The following is a 26375-nucleotide window of genomic DNA, read 5'->3' on the forward strand; positions in this document are numbered from 1 at the left end:
TTTAAGTATATTTTGATACCAGTATTTTTGTACTTTTACTCAAGTAAATTTTTTATTCCGGACTTTTACTTAACAGAGTAAGTTAACGTAACAGAGTATTTCTAAAATGCAGTATTGATACTTTTACTTAAGTAAGAAATGTGAGCACTTTTTCCACCACTGGACACAGTGTTGTTATCAATGAGCCTCATCGTCACCAATGTCAGCCACTAGATGGCGACAAACGGGCAACAAAAAAAAGAATGATTCCTGTACTTGTCACATCAGTGCAATGTTGTACATTTGGGGCTCCTACTCCGTACATCAGCGTTCCATTGCATAACAATCATGACAACTAGACGGATTTAATCATTAAGACGCACACTAGTAGGTAAGCTGGCCGCGGTGGCGCGTAGAAACACAGACAATGTGGAGGAGACGCAACAGCGGTGTCGTTTTGTCTCGTTATAACCGAGCTAACTAGCTGCTAACTTTAGCCGCAGCAACACTGGGGCAGGGTTGCCATGTCTGCTTTTTATAAGCGACTTTGGGCTAGTTTTTCTGTAAAGTTGCTTGTAAATATTGGTAGTTTCTGGGTTGTGTTTTTTGGGGCTAGTTTCTTAAGTGTAGTTGATTATTTGGGCTTGTTTCTAAAAAAGTGTAGTTGATTATTTGGGCTTGTTTCTAAAGTGTAGTTGATTATTTGGGCTTGTTTCTAAAGTGTAGTTGATTATTTGGGCTTGTTTCTAAAAAGTGTAGTTGATTATTTGGGCTTGTTTCTAAAGTGTAGTTGATTATTTGGGCTTGTTTCTAAAGTGTAGTTGATTATTTGGGCTTGTTTCTGAAGTGCAGTTATTTATTTGGCTTGTTTCTAAAGTGTAGTTGTTTATTTGGGCTTGTTTCTAAAGTGTAGTTGTTTATCTGGGCTTTTTTCTTAAGTGTAGTTGTTTATCTGGGCTTGTTTCTAAAGTGTAGTTGATTATTAGGGATTGTTTCCTAATGTTGTTTAAACCAGTGGCTCTAAAACATTTTCATGTCAAGGACCCCCAGATTAATATCTATTTGTCTGCAGACCCCCATCTGAAAATATTTTATGCCAGGGACCTCCATAAAAGATGTGTGTTGTTAAAATGTTTCAAAAACATTCCACATTTTTCAAAATTTCTTCCAAGATAAAAAATAAATAAATAGCAGATCTACAAGCTCACAACGCTTATATAGTCTATAGTTGTTGCTTCTCTTGGGCTTGTTTTCCTGGTTGCTTGTTTCTCTCGCAAAACCTGGCAACGCTGTACTGGGGCCTGTGGACTAAGAATAGCCGAAGGAGCCAGTCTTCTCCAAGCTAAAGCTACTAGCCTCGAAGCTAAAGCTGTAGCTGATGATAAGTTAGACGAAATGTGCGACAGGAAAAGTTGTGTTTGGGTGAAATAAAGCAGCAGTAGATGTTAGGCTGCTGCTGGCTGTAGGGCTGCTGGTGGACATGATGGCTTTAAGTTGTGAGCATGACGTTATGCCGACGATTATTAAACTGTATTTATACCAGTGGTTCTCAACCTTTTCAGGCCGAGACCCCCAAATAATCATATTTGAACTGGGGACCCCCCCCCCCCCACCCACCCACCCTGACAAGTACTTGGAATGTAGGAGTTGAGGCATTACATTTAGGGTGCGTTCGGATATTGCACACCGGAGCGCACTCGCCTATTAGTTTGTATTGGCCAGTGCGCTCAGTGCTGTATTTCCGAACGCACCCTTAGTTTGACTCGGTGTCACAGATAAATATTGTGGAAAAATAGCAGATCTACAAAAGCTCACAACGCCTCGATTACTTTTGATGTACTCATGGTCTTTTTCTTTTCTTGGGTATTAAAAAGGTCTTAAAAGTCATTAAATTGTCACTTTACTGTAATCTGGGGTCCCCCCCCCAAATCATGTGGGGACCCCCAGGTTGAGAACCAGTAATTTATACCAAACATTGATGTGTTTTTTTTTTACCCCCCAACCGCCTTAATAATGACATTATTATTACTGACTGGGGGAGAAAAGTGTGTGTTTGTTTTTGTTTAGTCTCCCCCGGGTCCCCCCCTGATGAGATCAGAGCCTGGAACAGATGATAGAAGTCATTGGCTTGTAGATTTGTTACTTTTTTTTAAGGGGCTTCAAGCGATGCAGTTTATTTATGCTATGGTTTTAGAGTCTTAACCACTTTCAACCTTGCGTTCATATTTTTGGCCATGTCATTTTAGAGGGATTTTTTTTCTTTAAAAAGAAAAGAAAGTCACAATTCTTTCAAAATAGCAGATCTACAACCTCAAGCTGTGAACTTGTAGATCGGCTAAGTGCAGGGTTGTAAGTGGTTAAATGAGGCTTTAATGAGCCTTAATCAACAGGCCTTTGAGTTTGACTTTGACCATCAATCCACACATCAGTTATTGGTCTCACACAACCACAACACACCTGGTCACAGTAGGCTTATACTATTTAAACCAAAATATGCCCTGCTAGCCATTGTGTTGAAAATCAAAATAACAGCACAAGCCATGTGAATGTTGTATTTACTATTGTAATTGGATTGCTTGTTATTTTGGCTTGAGGACACAGTATTGGAAATGGTGTCAACAACACCGGTGTGTGAATGATTCACATTTGGCCTAGTAAATGTTCCTCCAACATAACATCCTCCCCTCTCTCTCTCTGGATTCTGAAATAGTGCTGCAACAATCCATGATCTCCTTAGCGATTATTCGAATAAGCGTGATTTTTTAAAATGTTTTATATATAAACAAATCCATTAACCACTTAAGCCCTATTTTATACTTCATCACACAATGGTGACATGGAAAAATAGTGAAAATATCTACAAGCTCACAACACATCGTGGCTATAGCAACAATTTGTGCAATGACATTTATTTTTTGTTAAACCCTTTGTACACACCCAAAATAGAGATAGATTTCTAATTGATTATTGTATTGAATTATCAATTATCTTTTACAATCGATTAAAAATTGATTAGTTCGATTAACTATTGCAGCCCTATTCTAAAACGGACTCTCCTCTCAGCAGAACAATGAACATGGATGATAAACTGGAAGGCGTGCTGCTGAAGTGCGGCAGCGGCAGTGGGGTGGACGGCGGCAGAGGAGTGAGCGGGCTGGGCATTGCAGGAGGCGGCCTGGTGGTGATGACCCTGGGAGAACGCTCGCTGGCCAACCACCCCCTGCTGGCCGAAGATGACGACGACGACGATGACGAAGACTTGACCAGGGGTCCGTTGGTCACGCACGACCTGGTGCCTCCGGAGCAGCTGATGGTGCACGAGGAGGGTACGAAGAGCGGCGGCGGGGAGGGTCGGCGAGGAGAGGTGGCCGTGCACTTCCCCATAAAACTCTCCAACAAGATGCCCTGCTCGCTCCATATGCCGGTGAGTTTAAGCTTCATTCTGTTACTGTGTGTGTGTGTGGGGGTCGAAATGTGCCATGAGCACAGTGGTGGATGTGGTAGACTCAAACCCCAGTACCTGAGTCAAAGTATAGATCAGGGTTAGGCAACCTTAGGCACGGGTGCCAACATTGGCACAGGGGAGGGTGAGAGAGGATATTTAAACACAATGTAGTCAATTCAATTAAGTGCCCTCCCATCTGTATACATTTTGCACATAATTTTACATTCATTCAAACTCTGATCTCTGACTGGGGAGGGAGTCCGGGAGAGTGGTGGGTTATTGCTCTTAATCTAATGGTCATTATTACTATGTCCTGATGGAAAGAAAGTAGTTGAAGAAGGGAATAAAGCTTGTTATATTTATGGACAATCAAAATAGCTTGGACATACTTTATTTTGATGTCATATTTAAACTTGATCTTGATCTTACAGTACACAAGTAAATATACTTTGTTACTGTACACCACTGGCTATGAGGGATAGTTGAGTAATTTGTTTTCTCATGTAGCCAGACATATGCGTATACTGTATATACTGTGTGAATGTCATAATAGGCGTACATTCAGCGAAAATGGCTGATCTACAAGCTCACACAACGCGTCGCATTGCGTTTTGTGATCGTCTTTTTTCGGACGAGATTTCTTGTTGGGGGGGAAAAAAGGAGGGGACTTCAGTATAGACCTTTGGAGGATCTTTGTCAACAAAGTGGTTCAAGTTTAAGCTAATTGTCTGGCTCTTACAGGCAATCTCTTCGAAAACAGCATTCATGAACATCAATGATCAAATACTGTGAACTCGCATTAAATGTCCCATTCAATTATTCTGGAGAGATATATTCCCAATTTCCCATAACCTCAGGTATTGTCATCACTTTTTCAATCTACCATAACATTACCCCTCTCTCCTCATAGTAATATAGCACAAATTAATGATAAAATAGCTAACAATAGCCAAGTTACCGCCAATTCAATAAAGACTGGAAATTCTATCATAATGCAGGTATGGTGGGTATTTGTCAAACAGTTTAATCTTATTTATAGTGCCAAGACCATTGAGAACCAGGTTACTTTTTTACTTTTAGTTTATTGTGTTTAGTTTATTCACTTGCACAGCTTGGTTCGACATTGTGCAATATTTTGTGCCACCAATGTTGACCTTGTTTATTTTTTCACATAACTCCATCCCACTTAAATGTTCTTAACTCCTGTCGAGATGAAAACTAATAAATATACAAAAGTCACTGGAAATAGTTGATGTTTGAATGAATCAAATGTGTGCCTGAGGGTTTACGTAAGTAAGTCAGAGTGGCTTATTGTCTGTATCAGCGGAGCAATGAGGACAGCGTTGTGAGCTTTTCTATTTCCACTTTTCTGTAAAAATGTATGAAAAGTAAACGTATCAAAATGTTTCAACATGGAAACGATTATGAGGATTGGGCAAAAATAATTGTGAATATCTACAAAATAATTGTGATCAGGTGATCATGTAATAATGGTGACAGTGGTCCGTGGTCTTCTTGGTTTCACAGTTGAGCATCAAGCAGGAGCTGAAGCTGTCCGATCCGCTGGTCCAGATGAAGAAGGAGAAGAAACAAGCCAAGGACCTAATGGAGTGTCCCAAGAAGAAGAAGAGGAAGCAACGCTCGCCAGCTAAGGTGCAAGTGAGAGAATGTTTTAATTTATACATGTCAACACTAGCAGGTGGTGGTGGTTGTTGTTGTTTGTTGTTGTCTGAGTGCTGTGGATGAGTTATTGGAAAACCAAATTTCGTGAACAATTTTCAAGTGTACCCTGATCCAGAAAAGGTTGGGAACGACTGACATAGACCGATGCCTCCATCTCTTTGTTTCTATTATTGTTCTCTCTCGCCTTTGATAGATTCTCACGATTAATGATGATGGATCGCTGGGGCTCCAAAACCCCAAGTGTCACATTTGTGTTCACTGCAACGCTGCGTTCCGAACCAACTACCACCTACAGAGGCACGTCTTCATCCACACTGGTAGGAGTTGTCACGTCAACATTCAAGATTGGCTTATTTCTTTTGTCGAATATGTTTTATTTAGAACAGATTATTAAATGTTTGTACAATGTACATTCTTTAAATATATATATATATATATATATATATATATATATATATATATATATATATATATATATATATATATATATATATATATATATATATATATATATATATATATAAAACAAAGGCAAAGAGAAAAAGGCACAACAAATGAGACAAAAAGGAAAAGAAAACCCTCAATCGCTCCCGCCCATACTGTTCAGTGACATCACATAAAATAAAGTAGTAAAAATGAAATTTGGGGCAGCCAAACCTTATCAAATTGTGTCTCTTTATTTTTTAATGAGTACCTTATTCTCTCAAGGTGAGGTGTACGAGTCACTGAGCCAATGTTTAAATGCCATTTTCCAATGTGTCAATTTTGTTGTTGTTGCTTGTTTTATTGTTGTATTGTTTTATTGGATCTTGTTTAGTCGATACACTTATTTGTTTTAGCTCCTGCTCATTTGATTTTGCTATTTTTGTCTCATCTGTTTAAGGAAATAGGTAGCTGATATAATGCACTTTTACCTTAGCGCTAGGTATACTCTTGGTTGCTTGTTTTAGCAGAAAATGCACTTAAGACTTCTGGTGATTAGTAGTTTTCGTTCCCTACCTATGTTGAATGCACTTATTGTAAGTCGCTTTGGATAAAAGCGTCTGCTAAATGACTGTAATGTAATGTTGCTGTAATCAGACCATGATAGAAGTTGTCGCTGTGCTCTCGTCAAAATAGAAATGGAATCTGACATTCCCAGGATAATTTGCACAGGATCGGGATCAGTATGAATACTAAAAATATCAGAGAATGTCTCAAAAATCGTAATCCAATATCTCTGTATCTGAGGGCAAAGAATAAAGGAAAAAAATATATGTGTAGTTTTGATTTGGAATAATGGAGTCTATGTATGACTCGAAACTGAATGAGGCCGTGAACATTCAAGATTGTCGTACAAATAGACTCTTCTAGACAGCAGTTAGATGTTGAACGCTTAACTTCAAAAAATGGAGACATGGTTAATGAGATTAACTTGACTTTTATAGTACCGTGGCCATGGAGAATACTCTTATTGGCCAAGAGGGTGTGCATTATTTTCAGATGGAATAATATGCATAATATCCATTGCACCGTAGTAACTGTTTAAGCTAAAATTGGTTACAAACTATCCTTAAAAACGACATGGATTTCCATAATCTTTTTGGGTAGCACATATATTATGTTAAAAGATGTGACTAATGCATTTGGCTGATAAGCTTCAGCTTCAAACTTCAAAAGATGAGACATCACGTTAGTGAGGTGAAGTTGGCTTCTAATGTGGATATCTTTTAATATGCATGAATGTTTTGGACCAAGCCCCAACATGAATGACATGCAGCACACTGAAGAAGGGCTTGGCCCAAAATATCCGTTCATATACAGTGCGCTACAGTTTATAATGAGGCTAACTTGCTGTCTGTCTCCCCAGGTGAGAAGCCTTTTCAGTGCAGTCAGTGTGATATGCGCTTCATACAGAAATATCTGCTCCAGAGGCATGAGAAGATCCATACTGGTGAGTAAATGGAAGGAAGCACATTTATAGTCCTAAAACCCAGAAAGAAGTCAATAATTTTGTACTTTGAGTTCCCTAGTCTCGAAGTCTGTGAGTGTGTGTGTGGGTGCACGCCCGCCCGCCCGCCCGTGCGTATCTAAAGGCATAATGCCCAGAGAGCCTGGCCTTTAACACATTGAATGCCAATCGCGTAGATCTACGCGAACCTATTTAAAGCCGCAGCGTGCCAATCGCGTAGATCTACGCGAACCGCCGATTCCCATTGAAATTTCCCCAGGTGCACTTTCCGATTTTTTTTTAGCCATTTCCGTTTCCGGTTTGAAGACAGGAAACGGAATTATTCGGGTTCCGTTTTTTTCGATCGTATCCGCTTCCTGTCTGGGATCCTGTTTAAAACTCGATTTTCTCGGTTGTTGTTTTTCTCCTCGCTGATCACTGTTTAGCGTTGATCCGCTGTATCTTCAAGATGGCGGCTCGGATTTGGAAACTGTTTTCGCTGGCCGTTTCACACAGATCCGCTGTGTGTTTAGAACCAAATGAACGCGCACTTTTAACTTATTTAGCGAGGTCTGTGGCGACATGAAAAAAACAAAAAAACAACAATAAAACGCTGGCACTGGTGAGTACATTATGAGATTAAACTCTGGCATGGAATGTGTTAAAGAATAACAAAAAAATCGAGTGAACTTGTGAAATATGCAAGAAATCAATGAAGAGCAAAGTTTTGATCCGAAGGTCAACCTTTTGAGAAAAGTAATGAAATCATAAGTGGTGTTGTAAAGATTTTGTGAAGATTTTGTTGCTGAACAAAACGTGTGAATATCATGAACCTTTATTTGCCACACAGAGCTTATTTTCAGCAATAATCAGAGATCCAATGGAAAAAAATCTGATGGGCCTTTTGTCGAGGGAACCAGGAAGATGCTAACTTCCTCCTTCCACCTAAAAAAAATATGTCATTGCTCTATTTCTACCAAGATGTATCTAACATTCATTTAAGTGTTCAGAATATTGTCTTCTTACTTGCCGTGCTTGTTATATCTTTGCTTAGGTGAGAAACCCTTTCGTTGCGACGAATGTGGGATGAGATTCATTCAGAAATACCACATGGAGAGGCACAAGAGAACTCACAGCGGGGAAAAGCCCTACCAATGTGACTACTGTCACCAGGTGAGCTTGCTGTAAACATAAGTGTAAGTTTCCATCTACCATTAAATGAGTGAATCTGAAGCCATAACACAATGCAGTACAGGGTTAAATCTGTGCTCTGTTGCTTATAAAATAGCTATTTTTTGCTTTTGGAAACATGTCACTTATTAAATAGTGATGCCAGGTTGAAAGTGGTTAAGCTGCTACATTAGAAGCTATGTTATTTTTTTTTTGCCTTGTTTCCACAGTACTTCTCCAGAACAGACCGGGTTTTAAAGCACAGGCGGATGTGTCATGAGAACAGGGAGAGGAAGGCCCACAAGGCAGCCGCCAAAGCTGCACCTCTGCGTGACACAGAATCTCTTGGCCTTTCCTTTCCTGCCAAAGAGTGCTCACTGCCCAAGAAAAAACGTCAGAAGTGTTTGGATAAGTCGCACAGCTCTGCTGCGTCCAGTGCTGCCCGAATGGAAGAACATGCGGTTGCCGTGGTCGGCACGGAGGAGAAAGAGAAGCAGAGACCGAGCAAAATTGAATGTCTACCTCTCTACGCTGTCTCCTCCAAAGTCAAACATGAATATGTGATCGCGGGCTACTCTGTGGAGCTTCCCGAAGAGTCGGCCAGCCGCCCCCCTTTGGGAGAGGCGTCCCCCGAAGAGATTCCTCCTCCCAAGCTGGTCCTGAAGAAGGTCCCCAAGAGGAGTGTCAAACAGGCCAGCGAGCAGCCGCCTCCCAGCCTGTCCCCTTTGTCTTCCTTTGAGGAAAGCAACAAGGTGACCAGGTACACCTTTGAGATTGTGGACAAACCAGGAGGCCTTCTTGATGTAGAGTGCAACACTGAACTTGAGCCTGTCGAAACACTTCAAACCAAACCAGTAGCCAGCAGCACAAACTACGACGACGCCATGCAGTTCCTCAAGAAGAAACGCTATCTTCAAGCTGCCATGGCCAACAACAGCCGGGATTATTCCATTAACGTAAGCAGCATCTCTTCTCAGCCTTCTGTTACGCAAACAGTGGTGTCAACCGTCATCGATGAGACGGTCCCCGCCACCATCCTGGAGCCCCAGCCACTCAATGCGGAGATCAAGGCGACGCATGACAAGAATGTGCTGCCAGACGAGGTTCTTCAGACTCTGCTGGACCACTACTCCAACAAAGCTAACGGACAGCAGGACATCTCCTTCAGCGTGGCCGACACGGAGGTGACTTCCAGCATCTCCATAAACTCCTCCGACGTGTCAGACGGCAGCCCCGTGGAGAGCCTGGGAGGTTCCAGCGCCCAGCCGCATCCGCCCGCCGAGAAAGCCAGCCTCCTGCACGAGTACTCCAAGTTCCTCCAGCAAGCCCTGGAGAGGACCAGCCAGAACGACAGCTTTCTGAGCACCCAGAGCCTCAACCTGGTGTCTTCCGAGAGTCCCACCTTGGCCGGGCAGCCTCTCTTCTCCACGGAGAAACAGTTCCCTTCTCCCAGCAGGTTCAAATCAGGGATGAGCTCTCCACTGAGGTCCACGCTAGAAAAACCTCACTTTGGACTCCTGGTGGGGGACTCTCAACACTCATTTTCGTTTTCAGGCGACGAGACCAACACGCCCTCCGCCGTGTCCCCGACCGACGACGACTTTCTGGAGGAGGTCTCCCCCTCTAAAAAGTCTGACTCCTCGCAGGGGATGGTTCAGACTTTCCAAATCAGCACCTTTGATCAGAACTTCAGATCGCACTTCCAGGCGACGAGGTCGGGAGCGTCTTCACAGTTCACTATTGCCAACGGACAGGTTAGTCTGCGAGGAGGACACGGCACAGACTTCTCAGAGTTCCCCTTGGTCACAGTCTCAGAGACCAGGTCTCAGCTCAGCTCTTCTCCAGATGTTTCGTCTAGCGAAACGTTTGGCTGAGAGAAGGTTTCATTCATATCTGTAAAATCATTTCAAATGGCACTTTATATCCTAACATCCTCTGTTCTGCCAAAACTGGTAAAAATTGGAAATCATCGCTGTCGGGCAGAAACCTTGTATCTCCATATTTCAAGTCTCTGTTTTATTTCATAAATATTAATGCCCTATTCCGTTGCACAAGAGTGTCACGCAAAATTTTGAGAAAGTTGTCGTTCTACAAGCTCACAGCGCGTGGTGAGGTTGTAAATCTGCTATTTTTAAAGGGTTTTAAGTGGTTAAGTGTGTCAATATTTGACCAATGAACAAGAGCTTGTGACTAAATAACTACAGTGGATCCATTGAAACACAGTTTCTTTTCCAACAGTTTTGGACATAACATACAAGGTTTCCACCCGACAGTTACGAAATGTGTGCTCAAAGCATTGTTACCATTTCTTCCTTCTCTGATCATTTCATCACAAAATGGGGAATAATGGAATTGGAAAAGGCATAATAAGTGTACCCCCTAAAAAAAAGTAAAAGAATTTGAATGATGCATGGGTATATTACCATGGTATAGCACCATTCAAAGTAGAATGTATATGGAAAGATTTGTGACCAAAGCCTAACGCAGTGGATGTTGTGGAATATTCACTTGTATTATTGCCACAGATTATTTGTATCTCAGTGTTGTCTTTATTGTCAATCATTTTTGCCTCACGGTTGCTTGCACACAAAATATTTACAGTGATTCTAGCTGCTTAATGTGTAATATTTTCCACAAAGATGCAGGCTTAAATAATAACGTTTGCCCTTTTGCAGTTAGCTACCTCCCCCTTTTATTTCTCTGATCAAGAAAACTAATAACTGGAATACATTTTCAGTTCCCTTCACAAGTCAACAACCCCCCCCCCCCTCTCTCTCTAACACACACACACACACACACACACACACACACACACACACACACACACACACACACACACACTCGTCACTCACACTCATGCACTTATATCCAATGATGGCCTGTTGAAACTAAATCATAATGAGAAAATGACTATTGATTATTTGTCTTAATTTAAAGTCACTTTATTTGCTGTCACCTGAAACAGGTGTCATCACAAACTTGGTGAATGATTGTATTCCTCTGGTATAGAAACCAGTATAATTTCCATTGATATGAATTGGCTTCATATCATGTTTGGCCATTAAGGAAAAGAAAATATAGACAAAATACTATGTATTGTAATTTATTTTCTTTTGTTCCTTTTGACCTTAACATTTGTGGCCTTTGTGGCTGGAATTACAGCCAGACTTGTAAAAGTAAAACTGTTTTTTACAAGTCTTAGACTATCCTATTCTTCTTTAAAGAAATTAAACAAGTAGACCAACCAGATCTAAGTCTATTGAAAAGACCCTATAGCCTCTGATTTTTTTAGTTTGAGCTTTATTTTAAAAATCAAAATTGTAGTTGTGAAATTGTACTTAAAGTTTGTTGCATGCACTTAATGGCACGATGGCGCTTAATTCCCATAACCAGAATAAGCAAGCTCTAATGGACATCTTATTACAAGTACACTGAACTTAACAAAATTAGTGTATGCAACTGTCCTTGTAAAAGGACACAATCTTTTGTAATGCACATTATTGGGCGTGGTAACATTTTCTCTGTACAGAAATTGCCAATTAAGCTAATACAACTTGGCAACTTTCTTGTCAATGAAGTGTCTTTGATGGCGATTTATCATGTCAAATCCTGTCTTAGATTAGTCTTATCGGAAGCGTAAAGCTACAAATGCCCCCCTTCTACTGTATGTATAACTTTACTTGGGGTTATGTCCCTCTGCCACCATTTTGCACCAGTCATTTAATTTCCCTCCTTGTAACGGGTTTAATTCGAACACACAAACAATGTTGAAGGCGACCTATTGTCTTGTTTTTGTATGGTTACATTGTGAATTATAAGTGGGGGCGAAATGCTTTTCTAGTTTACTTAGTTGTACGTGTGCCTTTTTAATATTTCCAGTCATTCCTATATTATGTCTTTCTTTCTGATAAGTCAAAGATAGGATACAGGCCTAATAATTCCACTTGCACATTATTAGCACATGTATAAGCTATGAAATTATCCACTCTGTAATCTTATTAGGGAAGGAATGATCTAATGACAACTTAACCACTTAAACCCTATATTCTGTACAGTACTTCATTGACCGGAGTCCCTCAGGGCTCTCTACTAGGCCTCCTCCTTTTTTGCCTCTACACCAAATCTCTTCGGCGAAAATAGCAGATCTATTATATTAATGAATATAATAATGAATATGCCTTTTTTAAATCCTGACAAATGTGGAGAGAAACTGATGCTCGTACTGCAGGTAGTAATCAAACATTAAAAACAAAAAAAGAAACACAAGCATTTTACATATACATTCAGATCCATTGACTGTACAAGAATAAAAAAAGAAAAAGATCTGCCATTTTTTACGAATGTTCGCCCCAGAATAGGGACGCTAGGGTTCAAGTGGTTAATTATCATCACTCTTATTTTAGAATGCTCCGGGACACTGACCTCTTGTGGGAGGAGGCAAGAAATAGCACCAAGGCAAAGTTCTCAGCCTGATATCTGTGGTTAGGAAAAAGAGAAGGCATTTTAAATGACCCGTTGTCTGTGTATATATATATGAGAGCAGTATCATGTTTAAGATGTCTATAGTTTTGACAATTATTTCATATTTACAAAGCAGAACTCAATGGTAAGCCTTGTTTGTTCAGACTTCTACATGGTTTTAAAGTAACACATGTTAATCTGGCTTTTTCATATACTGCCTCAGATTGTGTGTGTGTGTGTGTGTGTGTGCCAGTGCGTGCGTGCGTCATTAGGGGTTCCAAATGTTTGCATTTATCCTCAAAATTCAGGTCTTTTATTCATATTTCCTCCACCTCTGAATGTTTTTTTCTTGCAGATGTATCTGATTTCAGATCGACGCTTATATACACTTGTTTTCTCTCTGCAAACATACATTCATTAATCACTTTAAACCTGGTCTCCCTATTTTTTTTTTCCTTTTTTCTTTTTAAATAGAAGATCTACAAGCTGACAACACATCGCATTGCTGTTAGCTTGTAGATCTGCTATTTCTGCTAAATCTTAAGTTTTCACTTGTTAACCACCCTCTAATCTTTTTAATGAAATGACGCCTGTGTGTGTGTGTGTGTGTGTGTGTGTGTGTGTGTGTGTGTGTGTGTGTGTGTGTGTGTGTGTGTGTGTGTGTGTGTGTGTGTGTGTGTGTGTGTGTGTGTGTGTGTGCGCGCATGTGACCTCTTGCTTTTGGTGCTATTGTTCACAAACACTGATTTCGTGTACCATCCATTTAGGTTTGGACATCAAAAGTTCCTCTCCCTCGTTTTTCCTCGTTACACTTCTACTGACAATCAGGGACAGACATCATCCCTTTGTTCTAAAATCCAAACGGCTAATTATTTCCCCTCTGTGAACATTCCTCTTAGAATGTGTATAAAATGTCCTGTTGTAAATATATTGTATATTTTCACATTGTGCATTTTTTTATGTTCTGAGATATACAGTATGTACTGATACTTGTGGGTAGGGGCGACTGTAGGCTTGTGCAAGACACCAGTGGAATGCACATTCATTAAAAAAACAATATGGGGGGGCGGGGGGGGGGGTGACAACGAATCCACTTCTTAATGTGTGAATTTCTGACATTTGTGTATATATGACTGCGATTATCGAGAGTAAATTGTCTGTTTTTTGACAGAGAATTGGTTAATGTTTAGTTTAAGGAAAAAAATCTGCAAATAATGAATCCCAACACTGCGGTTGGGCATGTAATCTTGACACAGTGTTCCCTACTATTGAAATGTCGGTGATGGAAAAACATTATTTTATTGTAGGGCTGGGCATTATGATTATTTCAAATTCTTTGCCTCGTTTTTGATTAATGAATGATTATTTTTTAAAACATATAGTGAAAATAGCATATCTACAAGCCTGCGAGCTTGTAGGTCGGCTATTATTCCCATTTGGGTACGCCACCATTGTACAACAAAGTATAATACAGTGTTAAGTGGTTAATCTGACTTATAGCTTTATTTGATGTATAAAAACTATTCAAATTTGATATAGTATAAATACAAAATAATGATTTAAAGAAAACACTTTATAGATTATTCGATTAACCTACATGAGTAAGATTAGGTCAGTTATGTTGGTTAATTGCCCAGCCCTAGTTTATCATTTGAGAATTGTTTGTTGCACTCCCCTATGGTGTGAAATATATGTATGTGTGTGGTTGGAAAATCCCACTAGCTACCTATTCATACTAAAGCACTTTTCAAAAGCAAAGTGCAAGATGCACATTTATGCTTCGTTAATTGCAATCTTTATTTAATTGGCCAATTTAAAATAATGAAAACGAAATGTGTTGATAGAAAATCATCCACTTATATATCGTCTGTCGGGTGGAAACCATACCTTTCACAATTCAAAAGTAGCAGATCGACAAGCTCAAAATGTGTCGCTTCGCGCCACATTTCGAGCTTGTAGATCTGCTACTTTTGACACTTTTGTCTGATGTTAATTTATGGAAAAAAACATTAGAATTAGCAGATAAGAGGTTTCTGCCCGACAACGATATATAAAAAAAGAGTACCACAGTGCTATCACATAAGCCTATTTACTGTTCTGAACTACCATCACCTGGCCATAAGTGTCCTTGTATAAGCTGGATAGAAAAAATAACTTTGTTTTGTGTAAAAAGAAAAAAGAAATCTGAATGAACTTTTTTGATAAAAACTTTGTTCTATTTTTGAAACATGTAATGTTGCATACAGCACTGATCTGATGTGTATACTGTATCATAATGCAGTCACTATTGCTATCATCACACTGATCCTCCATAGATTATGTCAAGGTCAACCGATTATGGTCAAGAATTTCCCTCTCAAGTCTGACTTGTTGACTCTGCTATTTTCATATACTTTTTTGCAGAACTTGAACCTCTACTCACTAAAACAAAGTTGTGAATCATTGATTTGAATGCTCCACTGTTTGGGGGGAGGGAGGGGGGTGTCAAGGTTGATTTGCATGGTCTCCAAGTTTGTCGGGTCGTGTAAACTTTTTTTTTTTTTTTTTCTGAATATATTAATGTGCGGCTTTAAATTGTAGCTGATTAATTTCGGTAAAAGTAGCCAATTATGATTAGATTTTTGCAATACATTATCATTTGTACAAGATCTGATTAAAGTTGTTGTTTTGGTGTGTGTCATGTCCCTTATAAATAAAAAATAATTCTCAGTATTGGGTCTTTTCAAGGAGTCTTGATAATTCAGTTATTATATTTTTACTTTACTGGAGTATTTCCAATTTTCAGTACTTTTACTTCTCCACTACATCTCAGAGGAAATAGCCGATCTACAAGCTCACAATGCGTCGTGCGATGCAAGGCATTGTGAGCTTGTAGCTCTGCCATTTTCAAAAGATTTTTATACATTTGAAACATAATGGCTACTTTCTACTTCCTACTGCTACTGTTACTTTAAGTACATTTTGATACCAATACTTGGTTTGCACTTTCACTCAAGTACATTTTGTATTCCGGACTAATATGTGTAAAATATCTTCATTGCAGTATTGATACTTTTACTTAAGTAAAACATTTGAGTAGTTTTTTTCCACCACTGCTTGATATTCCAGGAGCCTACTACTGTGGAGCTCTGTGTGTGTGAGTGCGCGTGTGTGCGTGTCAGTCTGGTGCTTTGATTTAGTCCTCCGTACGGCGGTGTCGCTTGGCAAAAATAGCAGATCCACAAGCTCACTGAGCTTGTAGATCTGCTATTTTACGACGGATCAGACTTTGACGCTGATAGGCTCCCGTCCGTGCCAGCTTTAGCGCGGGTGAAGGCTGGCCAAAACTAACAAAGCATTGGCAAGGCAAGATCAACACACACCTTAAAATAACATTGGTCAAAGCAGCAGGTACCTGCCTGTCTGTTGACTCTACCTTTACTTGACCACGTAGCGTTATTAGAAAACAGCTGAGACTTTGGAGACTGATGAGTTTATCAGGAGAATTATAGGCAACAATAAAAGTGTAAATAAAACAGCTCTTGTAGGCTTATCTTCTATATTTATTTTTCTCTCTCACCCGTTCCTGACATGGAATCGGTGTTTTATTATTGAAAGCTATAAGGACGCGTTTTGTTGCCCTCATCCAGGCAGGTAGGCTAATTGTAATTTAAATCATAATTATGTGAACAGGGTATATGCATCATATCATAGCCTACTGCGTTGTAGTGTCCTGTCACTGCCACTTTGTATTTGGACACGGGTGGATGTGATTAAATGCACACCGGTGTTACTTGATTATTGGAACCTGACAAGTAAAGAGAGTAAAGGAAGTTCTGTCTCCGAGTGTTTGTATATTAGTATTATGGATCTAGAACACTACACACGCATCATATAATGTTATTACGTTTATTAATGTTATAAATGTCATGATAACTAAGCGGTTACCGGTGCCTAAACTCCACACTAGTGTTCTGTCTCTTTTGTTGGTAAATGATTGCTCAGTCAACACACCTGTCGTCTGTTGGATCCGGGTGTCCGTTTATTAGACCTACTACAGCCACACCTGTGTTTGTCTCCGGGACGTGGAGACACCGCAATTAATGTCTTGTATTCATTTAAATTACAAGTAGGCTAGCTAATGCTTGATTTACAGGCCGTCGTAGGATGAACTGACGAAGTAGCCTCTATACACTCGAATCTGCGTCTCCCAATTAGCTACTGGCCATTTCCACTGCTCTTTACGTAAAAGTCCGGAATTCAACATTTACTTGAGTAAAAGTACTAAAGTATTGGTATAAAAATGTACTTAAAGTACCAAAAGTAAAAGTACAAAAATGTTTGAAAATAGCAGATCTACAAGCTCAGAACGCGTGCATCGCAACACGTTGTGAGCTTGTAGATCTGCTATTTTCAAATAGCTTATAGGTATAAAATAGGGCTAAAGTGGTTAATGTATGTTTCATAATGATTTATATCTGCAAAGTAACTAGTAACTAAACATTTCAAATAATTGTTGTGGAGTACAAGTATAGACAATTGGAAATACTCCAGTAAAGTAAAAGTACCTCAGAATTGTACTTAAGTACAGTACTTGAGTAAATGTACTAGTTACTTTACACCACTGCACGTCAGTGAAGAAAAAACGCTGGGAACATCCCTAAGTGGCTTTGCAGGGAAACAAGCCCAAAGTCGCTTATAATAAGCAGACCTGGCAACGCTGGCAGGCTAAAAGTCAAATTAGCACATGAATGGCCAGTCGGCTGACAGACTTAAATGGCAACTTTTGCCAACCGAATACCAGTCTGGAGTAGTCTGCAATAGTCTGGAAGAGTCTGTTTGGTGCGGAGTTGCCTTTACAAGAGGGAATCCCAAGCATAGAGTTATAAATATACCCCCAAGAGTGAATCCCCGTTTATCCAGGGGAGATATTGAGCTTTAAGCATAATGGACAAAGTAAATATAGACTACTCAAATAGGCTAAGCCTGTAGGCTATTCAAAAGTAGGCTACACATTACCTAGTGCCCTATACATTTTATTTTTAATATCAATGCATTGCTCTATTGAAACTTAGAAACTTATTGTAGTCTACTATTAACATAGCTAGCCTAGTCTACTCTACCACAGTGTATCTCAAAGTGGTCGTTGGGGTTCCAGGGATCCCCAAAGTTAATTTAGCTTAAAATCTGTTTAACCACTTTAAACCTAGGTGGGCTATTTGAAAATAGCAGATCTGCTATTTTCAGAATATCTTGGGAAATTTGGAACTTTGGAAAATCTTTTGAATATTTTAACAACGCAAATCTTGTATGGGGGTCCCTGGCACAAGATATTTCAGATGGGGGTCCGTGGCCAAATACATATATTTGGCTGCATATATTTGGGGGTCCTTAATTGACATGAAAATGTTAGAGAACCATATGCACTCTATACAGGTTGCAGCTTTAGCAAATCATCAGAACTCTACTCACTGTACTCAGCATATTAGTTTTTCAGTAAATAGTGAATAACCATAACTGATACAGCCTGTGTAAACAGAATTAACAGGCTGTGACAAGTTAATGAACAAAAAGCTTCCTCATGGCAGCTATGGTTTTAATGTGCATTTCAGAGTCAGGTTGTTATGCTGTCCTGTGGTGGAAAAGTAATGAAATACATTTACTCAACTGGACTTAAGTTTACTTGTAGGCTATTTCTATTTGGTTTGATACTTTATACTTATACCCCATTACATCTCGGAGGCGAATGTTGTAGCCGACGTTTTAGTCCACTGCTTTACGAACAGCTTTATACTGGTTACTTGGCAGATTTATATGATTCATGGTTAATCAAATTATGAATTAAAAATCTAAAATAACCGATCTACGAGCTCTGAACCCGTCACATATGCGTGGGTCATCACCATGCCAGCTTGTGGTGGACATTTTCATCAACATACAAAATAAGTGGTCAATAATATTACCAGAAACATAGTGGACTACTAATCTGCTGTAGTGTCTATTACTCTGTGCTACGCATTTTAAGTCTATCCTGTGTTTTGGATTTCAATAATTGGGTCTTATCAGTGCAGTCAGTGCTACAGTACCATCACTTGTTACATGAGCAAAAGTTAGCTGCAAAGGTGAGTGGGTGCTTATTATAGGTCTTATGGTTATTATTTTCAGACGACAGTGTTATTTGAGGACAGGAGGAGATGAAGTTCTACCAGCTAAAATTGTTTTTTTGTTTGTCAAGGAAGCAGCTTCAATAGTTGTGGTTTCCATTAAGGTGAACAGGTATTCTGTCTGGATGAGAAAGTCTTCGACCGTGCGTAGGATGGTGTAATGTAAGGTATGAGTGACTAGATACTGAAGGGCATGACAGGATTTAAAGGAATGCCGTGTCACAACTAGTTTGATGCAAGGGCTCGGAAGTCGGAACTTTGATCGGAGGTGAGCAAACTTTTAGGTTGGAGGTCTCCTGGTGATTGCGGACCCCCAGGCTGTGGATCGAGGCTTTCCCATGGATTATGGCTGTGTAGTAGTGGTATTGTTACAGTTTTTATTGCTATTATTGGACTATTTTCCCTGGATTTATGAAAATCTGCTTTACTTGTCCAGTTCTGCCCTCCTTTAACTCTGTAGCAAACTTCCTTCTCAGCAGATGACATGCCTTCTGTCTTTGCTTTTTTCCTGTACCACACTTCATACACAATTTAAGATGTTTTTTCCCACAAAGGATTGAACGCAGTTTTTGCCATGTTCAGGGAATTAAGGCAGCTATTAGCAAACATTGCTTCTATTTGTCTTGTTGTCCTCCTTTGATGCAATTATGTATGTTGTGCAACATATTGAGAATTCTTCATACACTCATAAAGTGTCATAATGACACTTTGAGTGTCACCGAAATCATGTTTTGTTTTTTGGAAAAAATGTAAAAAAATCATTTTTCAAAATCAAAAATTGACGACATGTTACCCTGGTCACATGTGATGTATTGAGAGCTTGTACTGGATATTTTTGAATAGCCGAAGTGTAAAATAGAGCTTAAGCCATTAATGATCAATAATTAAAGTCCAATAACATGATACTGTATGATTCTGAAATGGCCATTCTGCATAATGAGTACTTTTAGTTTAGCTATTTGAATACAGGTCTTTGCTTTTACTTGTAACAGAATATTTAGCTATACACTGTGGTATTGTTACAGTACTTTTAAGTACTTACTTACTTACTTACTTACTCAAGCAAAAAAAATCACTGATTATGTCAGCCTGTAATACTATGTGCAGGAAAGATCCTTGGAAAAAGTCCTCAATTCCATAAAAAATAATCCATACATTAAAAAAGCTTGTAAGAAATGGTGAAAATAGCCCCGATCTACAAGCTCTCAACACGTCCGGATGCGACGCGTTGTGAGCTTGTAGATCTGCTATTTTCGAAATGGGGCTTAAGTGATTAATTCATAATACATTTTGTAAGTTTGGGAACCCCTGTTCTACATGACTCTACCTACTGATGCGTGCAGGGCACAGAGTCACAGTGATCCATTCCATCCCCTGCCATGGAGACCCTGCAGCCCACAGGGTGGTCCGGCGTAGGACTGCCGAGGCCTGGGAGAGTACCTGGCACCTTCACAAACCACACACACATCCATGATCTGTTCCACGAGGATGCACAGGTACAACTTTGTCCTTAAGAGTAAATGCATAAACCCCCTCCAGACTCAAAAAATCTTCTTAATGGCCAAAAAAATTATATGTGCACAAGGAAAAGTGTTTTGGTACAAAGCCTTCAAACCTTTTGTTGTGCCACCTCCTCCTGTCCTCAATAGGAATCACTCAAATATCTGTCGATTATGAGTTAAATGTGATGCAAATAAAGCTTGATTGAGATACTTTAGATGCAAGCCACATGGTGATAAGCAGGGGAATCCCCCCCACCCCCATTAAAAACATTTCCTTTTGGGAAATAACTATTTTTTTTAATTTATCATATGATGAAATATAAAGGTTTTAAGTGGTTAAGAAAGTGTCCCACCTCTGTTTTCTCCTACAAATCAAACCCTGCCTACAGTCTTGTCTTCTGCCAACATAAAATGATATTTTTCTCAGTGGGTAAGTAAAGTTGGGTTAGGGGATAGTTTTACCACTCATGCCACCCATTCTAAAGTGTAAAGATCATCCACAATTTTTGTATGCTACGTACATGTTTATAACATAAAAACTGTTAAATAAAGTTCAATGGATCTATAAAGCATGATCTGCCTCATGTGGTCGGTATAGGGCTTGCAGCGGCCCAGCCAGCCCTGGTGGAGGGTCCAGTTGTTCGTGTGGGAGCCGGTCCTCTTTGGCACCTGGGACGGCGTCTTCACCACCTGCATGATCAACATCTTTGGCGTGGTCCTCTTCCTCCGCACCGGGTTCCTTGTGGTGAGCGGACATGCACTCACCGGCCACTTTATTAGACACACCTCTCCAACTGCACATTAACACATTCAATCCGGGACCGCATCTCTGTCATTTTAGATGCCTTTGGCTATTCAAAAGTAGCAGATATAAAAGCAAGCTCATAGCGCTGCACTCGTTGCCACGCTATGAGCTTGTAGTCTGCTATTTTTGAAAAATCGTTAAAATTGGGGCAAATCTTTGAATATGTATTTTTTAAAGTGAAAATGGGTAAAATATGTTGTTCCAGGGACCTCCAGAAGCAAAGATTTTAGTTTGTTTTCTCAAAAGATATATGTATGTATTTTTGAGGAATTCTTACTTTACTGGAGTGTTTCCAATTTTCAATACGTTTCTACTCCACTACATCTCAGAGGCAAATTTTGTACTTTTAACAATTATTTGACAGCTTTAGTTACTACTGTAGATTTGAATTATTACAAAATATACATTAACCACTACAGTGCTATTTAAACTTTGGCTATTTGAAAATAGATGATCTACAAGCTCACAACGCATCACATCACAACGCGTTGTGAGCTTGTAGATCTGCTATTTTCAAAGATTTCAATACATTTTAGACGTATGATAACTTGTCAAATGGGACATTCTGCATAGTGAGTACTTTTAATTTAGGTATTAAGTATATTTTTGTACTTTTACTCAAGTAAATTTTGATTACCGGACTTTCACTTGTAACAGAGTGTTTCTACCTTGCAGTATTGATACTATTACCTAACAATGTGAGTACTTTTTCCACCGTACTACTCCAGGGGAACACGGGTGTGTTGCTGGGGATGCTGCTGGTGTCCTTGGTGGTGCTGGTGGCCTTGGTGACGGTGATGTCAGGGATCGGGGTGTGTGAGCGCTGCAGCACCGGGAATGGAGGAGGGGTCTACTCCATGATCTCCACCGTGCTGGGAGGCCGCGTGGGAGGCACCGTGGGCCTCCTCTATGTGTTCGGACAGGTCAGAGGTCAGGGACATTGTGTTGAATGCACTATATTCTGATAGTAATCATTGCTATAGAGTGTTTGTTCAGTAACAGCGGTCTCCCCATCTACCCAGCTCTTTAATAAACTAAAAATAAAGTTTCCAGCGCCATTTTCATCGAATCAGGAGAGAATACTCTATTTATCAGCTTAAATTTTGTGGTGTTCCAATTCCAATTTTGTCTGCACCATTACTTTGTGTCATCACTTCCAATTTCACCTTTTCATACTGCATCCTGGATGAGTTCTCTCTCCGTTTGTAACCTGTCAGAGTTATAATGCATTGGTTCTCAAAGTGGGGTCCTTGCAGGGGTCATCACCTTGGGAGCTTGTGATGGACATTTTCATTAATATTTCATCCACAGACATGCAAAATAATAATTTGACCAAAAACACATTGGCCTAGCCCTAAATGTATACTAATGGACTGTGTTATAGGATCTATTCCAATGTGCTGCACATTTTAAAACAATAGTATGTCTGCATTAACTACTGAGCCACCCAACCACCAAAAACTAAATCCTTATTATTATTATATTATTTTGGATAATAATAATTGAGTCTCATCAGTATAGACATGCTATAATAATGGACTATTGCAAAAGGGCCATACATCATGGCTATTATAGAGATTGCTGGATTTTCAAACGCCAGCGTTACTTGAGGACAGGAGGAGATCAAGTTCTACCAGCTAAACCGAATAGAAACAAAGACACACACTACAAGCGACACTTGATTTGATTTATTAGACATAATTACATGTTAAATGCTTCTCACGGAAACGTCAAGGATAAAATGCCAATGGAACACTGGAACAAGGAAACTTGAGTCAAAAGAGAGGCCTACATGATGAGTGATTAATGAAGGGCATGCCAGGATTTTAATTGAATGCAGTGTCACAATAGTTAAATGCTAGGCACCTAACTTTGATCAGAAGTGAGCTAACTTTTAGGGGGGGGGGGAAATGTGCCATGAACATAGTAGATGTGCCATGAACATATGTCTTGCCATGGACGCGTTTGTCCGTGTACGGACATGCTGATGACCCCTGGGTCCTTGGTGGGGCTCCAGCTGGGTCCCCAGCAAAAGTAATACAGCATCACAATCATTTTAACCACTTTATCGATTTATATCATGGCTATTAGGGGCGGCCATAGCTGAGTGGTTAGTGAGCCCGCCTAGGGAACCAGCTGGCCCTGGTTGCTCCAGGTTCGATTCCAGGCTATCCCAGCATATGTGCCGTTGATATGAAATTTGTCCCTGAGCAAGACTCTTAACCCCAATTGCTCACAGGTTCTCATTGGAAACAAGACCGCAAGGACTTTCATGAACGACCTGTTAAAAGGAATTATCCTTATCCTTATCCTTATTCTTGACATTTTTTGAAAAATATTGAAAATGTTTGAATAATTTGGAATTTTCTTTGCATACATTTTCTCTGGGGGTCCCTGGCACAAATCCTTTTCAGATAGGGGTCCGCGGCCAAATACATATCAATTTGAATTGGGGGTCCTTGACACGACAAAGTTTGAGAACCACTGTCATGTCATCCTCTCCTCAGTGCGTGGCCGGGGCCATGTACATCACAGGCTTCAGTGAGTCGGTGGCAGAGGTGCTGGGCATGCAGAGTCAGTGGGCGGTGCGCGGCATGTCTGCCGCCGTGCTGCTGGCTTTGCTAGGCATCAACCTGGCCGGGGTCAAGTGGATCGTCCGCCTGCAGCTGCTGCTGCTGGCCCTGCTGGCCGTGTCCACGCTGGACTTTGTGCTGGGCACCTTCACACACCTGGACCCAGGTAGGCTGGGAGGGCTGGGCACCTGCGACTGTCCGTTGTTTTCGTAGCGATTTATCATCGGGTGTGCCGATATATCGTCCCGCGATATATCGCGATACGTTTTCGTGACGATATGTATCGTTTTGAAGGAAAAAACAAAAAATAAAAATCTCGTTTTGAGATTCTTTTTTTTTTTTTTTTACAATAATAATAATCAGGCATGCAAACAGCCCCGAGGTGAAAAGGGTGACAACATGTTGTTTTTTTTCGGGTCAGGTGTCACACTATTGCCCTATTTGGATTCAAAACGGCTATTGTAGCTGAAAAGCTACAAGTATGCATGTCTGAATAATGCAAAAACAGAATTATTTGTTTGCATTTGATTTTTTTCTCCCCCATATATTTGTATAAAAATAAAAAAGTGCGTATCGTATCGAAATCGTATCGAAGTTGTGAGCCCAATATCGTATCGTTTCGTGAAATTAGTGTATCGGCACACCCCTACGATTATGCTATCGATAACTTTCTTGAGTAATCAAATAAAAGTTTTTTGTACGTCGTCAAAGGATCGAAACCTCCCAAAATTATAGATTTTTTATAATGGACTAAATCGATTAGTCTGATTAACCACAAACGTGATGCAATACGTTGTGAGCTTGTAGTTCGGCTATTTTCACAGTTTTTGGTACTTCGGCTATTTTTGGTATTGTATTTAAAAAATATATGTTTGTTTACTTTTTTTTTTTTATTAATTAAATCTGTTTAATGTACAATATTTGTAATATTGTACATTAAACATTAATATGAATAATATTGAGAAATGGAAAATACTTAAGTATTGTAATTACAGAATTGTAATTTAGTACAATACTTGAGTAAAGCCCCTTACACACCGGGGGCGAATTTTTCATGCGAATAATACTTTTTTTTTAAAACCTTTATAAAGTCAATGCAAGCTTCCACGGAGCGAAAAAGCGAAGCGAAAAAGCGTCTTTTAATTTTTCGGAACGTGTCCGAATTTTGCGTATATTCGCATAATCGCCGGTGTGTAACCACCTTAAATGTACTTACTTTCCATCACTAGCTGTCATGGCTCTTATAGTTGTTATGGGAGCACTTAGTTTGAATAAGGTTTGTCATTGAGCTGTTTTTGCCAGTAGATGGCACTGTGGCACCTCATTCTGAGCTTTGTAGCCAGTGTCTGGTTTGCTGTTATTGCTGCATATCTGCCCCTTTAACCCATACTGTACCTGTTGGGGTGTTTTTCTTCACTGCAAAGCTGCTCACATTCTCTTTAGTGTGGATAACATATCCCAAAGAGTGAAAAGGGGAAGTGTTTTTTCAATGGTAGACCCACTGTAAGGAAGTAAAGGCCTTTGTTGTTGCTGCTGTGGTAGTTGAGTGGATAATGAATGTTTTGCAATAATAAACTAAATCTACCAAGTAACTAGAAAGTAGTTTTCAAATAAGTGCAGTAAAAAGTACAATAGTTGCCTCTGAGATGTATAGTGGACTAGTATTGAAGTATTTAAAGATTTACATACTCAAGTAAAGTACCTCAAAATGGTTAAGTACAGTAACCTACATGAGCAAATGTACAGGTTAGAGCCGAGTCGCTAACCTGTGGAATGTTAAGTCAGTAGACGGTTTTGTGGTGTGGTGCGCTGTAGTGTGGTGTTGTATGTTGTGGTGCGGTGTGGTGGGGGAAACATTGTTGCCTTTTTGTTTCAATAGAATGTATTCTTTTGCTGGCCTTCAGGAAGTCCTTCCCCGCGTTTCCTGTTCTCACTGATTATCAACTTCCTGTTCAGAGGGAAGAGCAAAGAGTTCCAGAAGGGCAGAGCCTTTTCTCTCCCTCTCTGCCAGCGAAACCACAAGGAACGCCACTGCTGGAAAGTAACTTAAGTACATTTACTCAAGTACTGTACTTGAGTATAATTTTTTACGTCAATTTTCAATACTTTATAGGCCATAATTCTCCACTGCATCATAGAAAATGTAACTTTTATACTTTTACTCAAGTAAAAGTTTGAATTTAGGCCTTTTATTTGTAACGGAGTATTTCTGCACTGTAGTATTGCCACTTTTACTTAAGTAAAAAATATGAGTACTTCTTCCACCACTGAGGAACGCAAACAAGACCGACCAACCAACTGGCGGTGGTGGTGGTTAGCTCGGCAAGATGAAACTTTACCACTCCATTTACCCCCGTGTCTGTCAAACCAGCCTACCATCATCCCTAATCCCACATCACCACCACAGCTGGGCACAGCCCAAATCCCTGTACTGTGAGCAGTGTCGAAATACAATTACTTGAGTATTGTATTTTTTAGTATCTGTACTTAACATGAGATTATTATTTTTTTGGATACTTTTGATACTGACTTTCACACTACATTTCACATTCCACTACAAATATTGTACTTTGACTCTATCACATTTCTAGGACGGGTAAAAGTACATTATGAATTAACCACTTGTAGATAGAACATCATTGAATCTTTTTGGGGGAAAATATCTACATTTTAATACATTTGTA

General features: G+C 39.8%; 2 protein-coding genes across 5 annotated transcripts in view; both read left to right on the forward strand.

The window, feature by feature from the left end:
* Nucleotides 1-249: 249 nt before the first annotated feature.
* Nucleotides 250-15398, forward strand: znf148 (zinc finger protein 148). Of its 3 annotated transcripts, none has more exons than XM_080412824.1 (7): nt 250-370; nt 3043-3403; nt 4952-5083; nt 5301-5424; nt 6957-7040; nt 8092-8210; nt 8438-15398. In XM_080412824.1, exons 2-7 carry the CDS (start codon nt 3050-3052, stop codon nt 10079-10081), a joined length of 2457 nt encoding a protein of 818 aa, XP_080268950.1. In that variant the 5' UTR covers nt 250-370; nt 3043-3049; the 3' UTR covers nt 10082-15398. The 3 variants fall into 3 exon arrangements, with proteins under 3 accessions (XP_080268950.1, XP_080268952.1, XP_080268951.1); XM_080412826.1 differs by having other exon boundaries at nt 4952-5077; XM_080412825.1 differs by having other exon boundaries at nt 277-370; nt 3046-3403.
* A 680-nt stretch (nt 15399-16078) lies between these two features.
* The window catches only part of slc12a8 (solute carrier family 12 member 8), a 29517-nt gene continuing 19220 nt past the window's right edge, over nt 16079-26375 (forward strand). Inside the window, exons 1-5 of one of the 2 annotated variants that reach the window (XM_080412827.1) lie at nt 16079-16301; nt 20155-20307; nt 20912-21058; nt 21847-22041; nt 23626-23857. In XM_080412827.1, the coding sequence (XP_080268953.1) occupies nt 20191-20307; nt 20912-21058; nt 21847-22041; nt 23626-23857 (691 nt within the window). In that variant the 5' untranslated portion in view covers nt 16079-16301; nt 20155-20190. Of the gene's footprint in view, nt 16302-20154; nt 20308-20911; nt 21059-21846; nt 22049-23625; nt 23858-26375 lie in introns of those variants that run through there. The other variant, XM_080412828.1, reaches the window with a different exon arrangement.

Source organism: Gymnoscopelus braueri, assembly GCF_963280865.1.
Source record: "Gymnoscopelus braueri genome assembly, chromosome: 18".
Lineage (NCBI taxonomy): Eukaryota > Metazoa > Chordata > Actinopteri > Myctophiformes > Myctophidae > Gymnoscopelus > Gymnoscopelus braueri.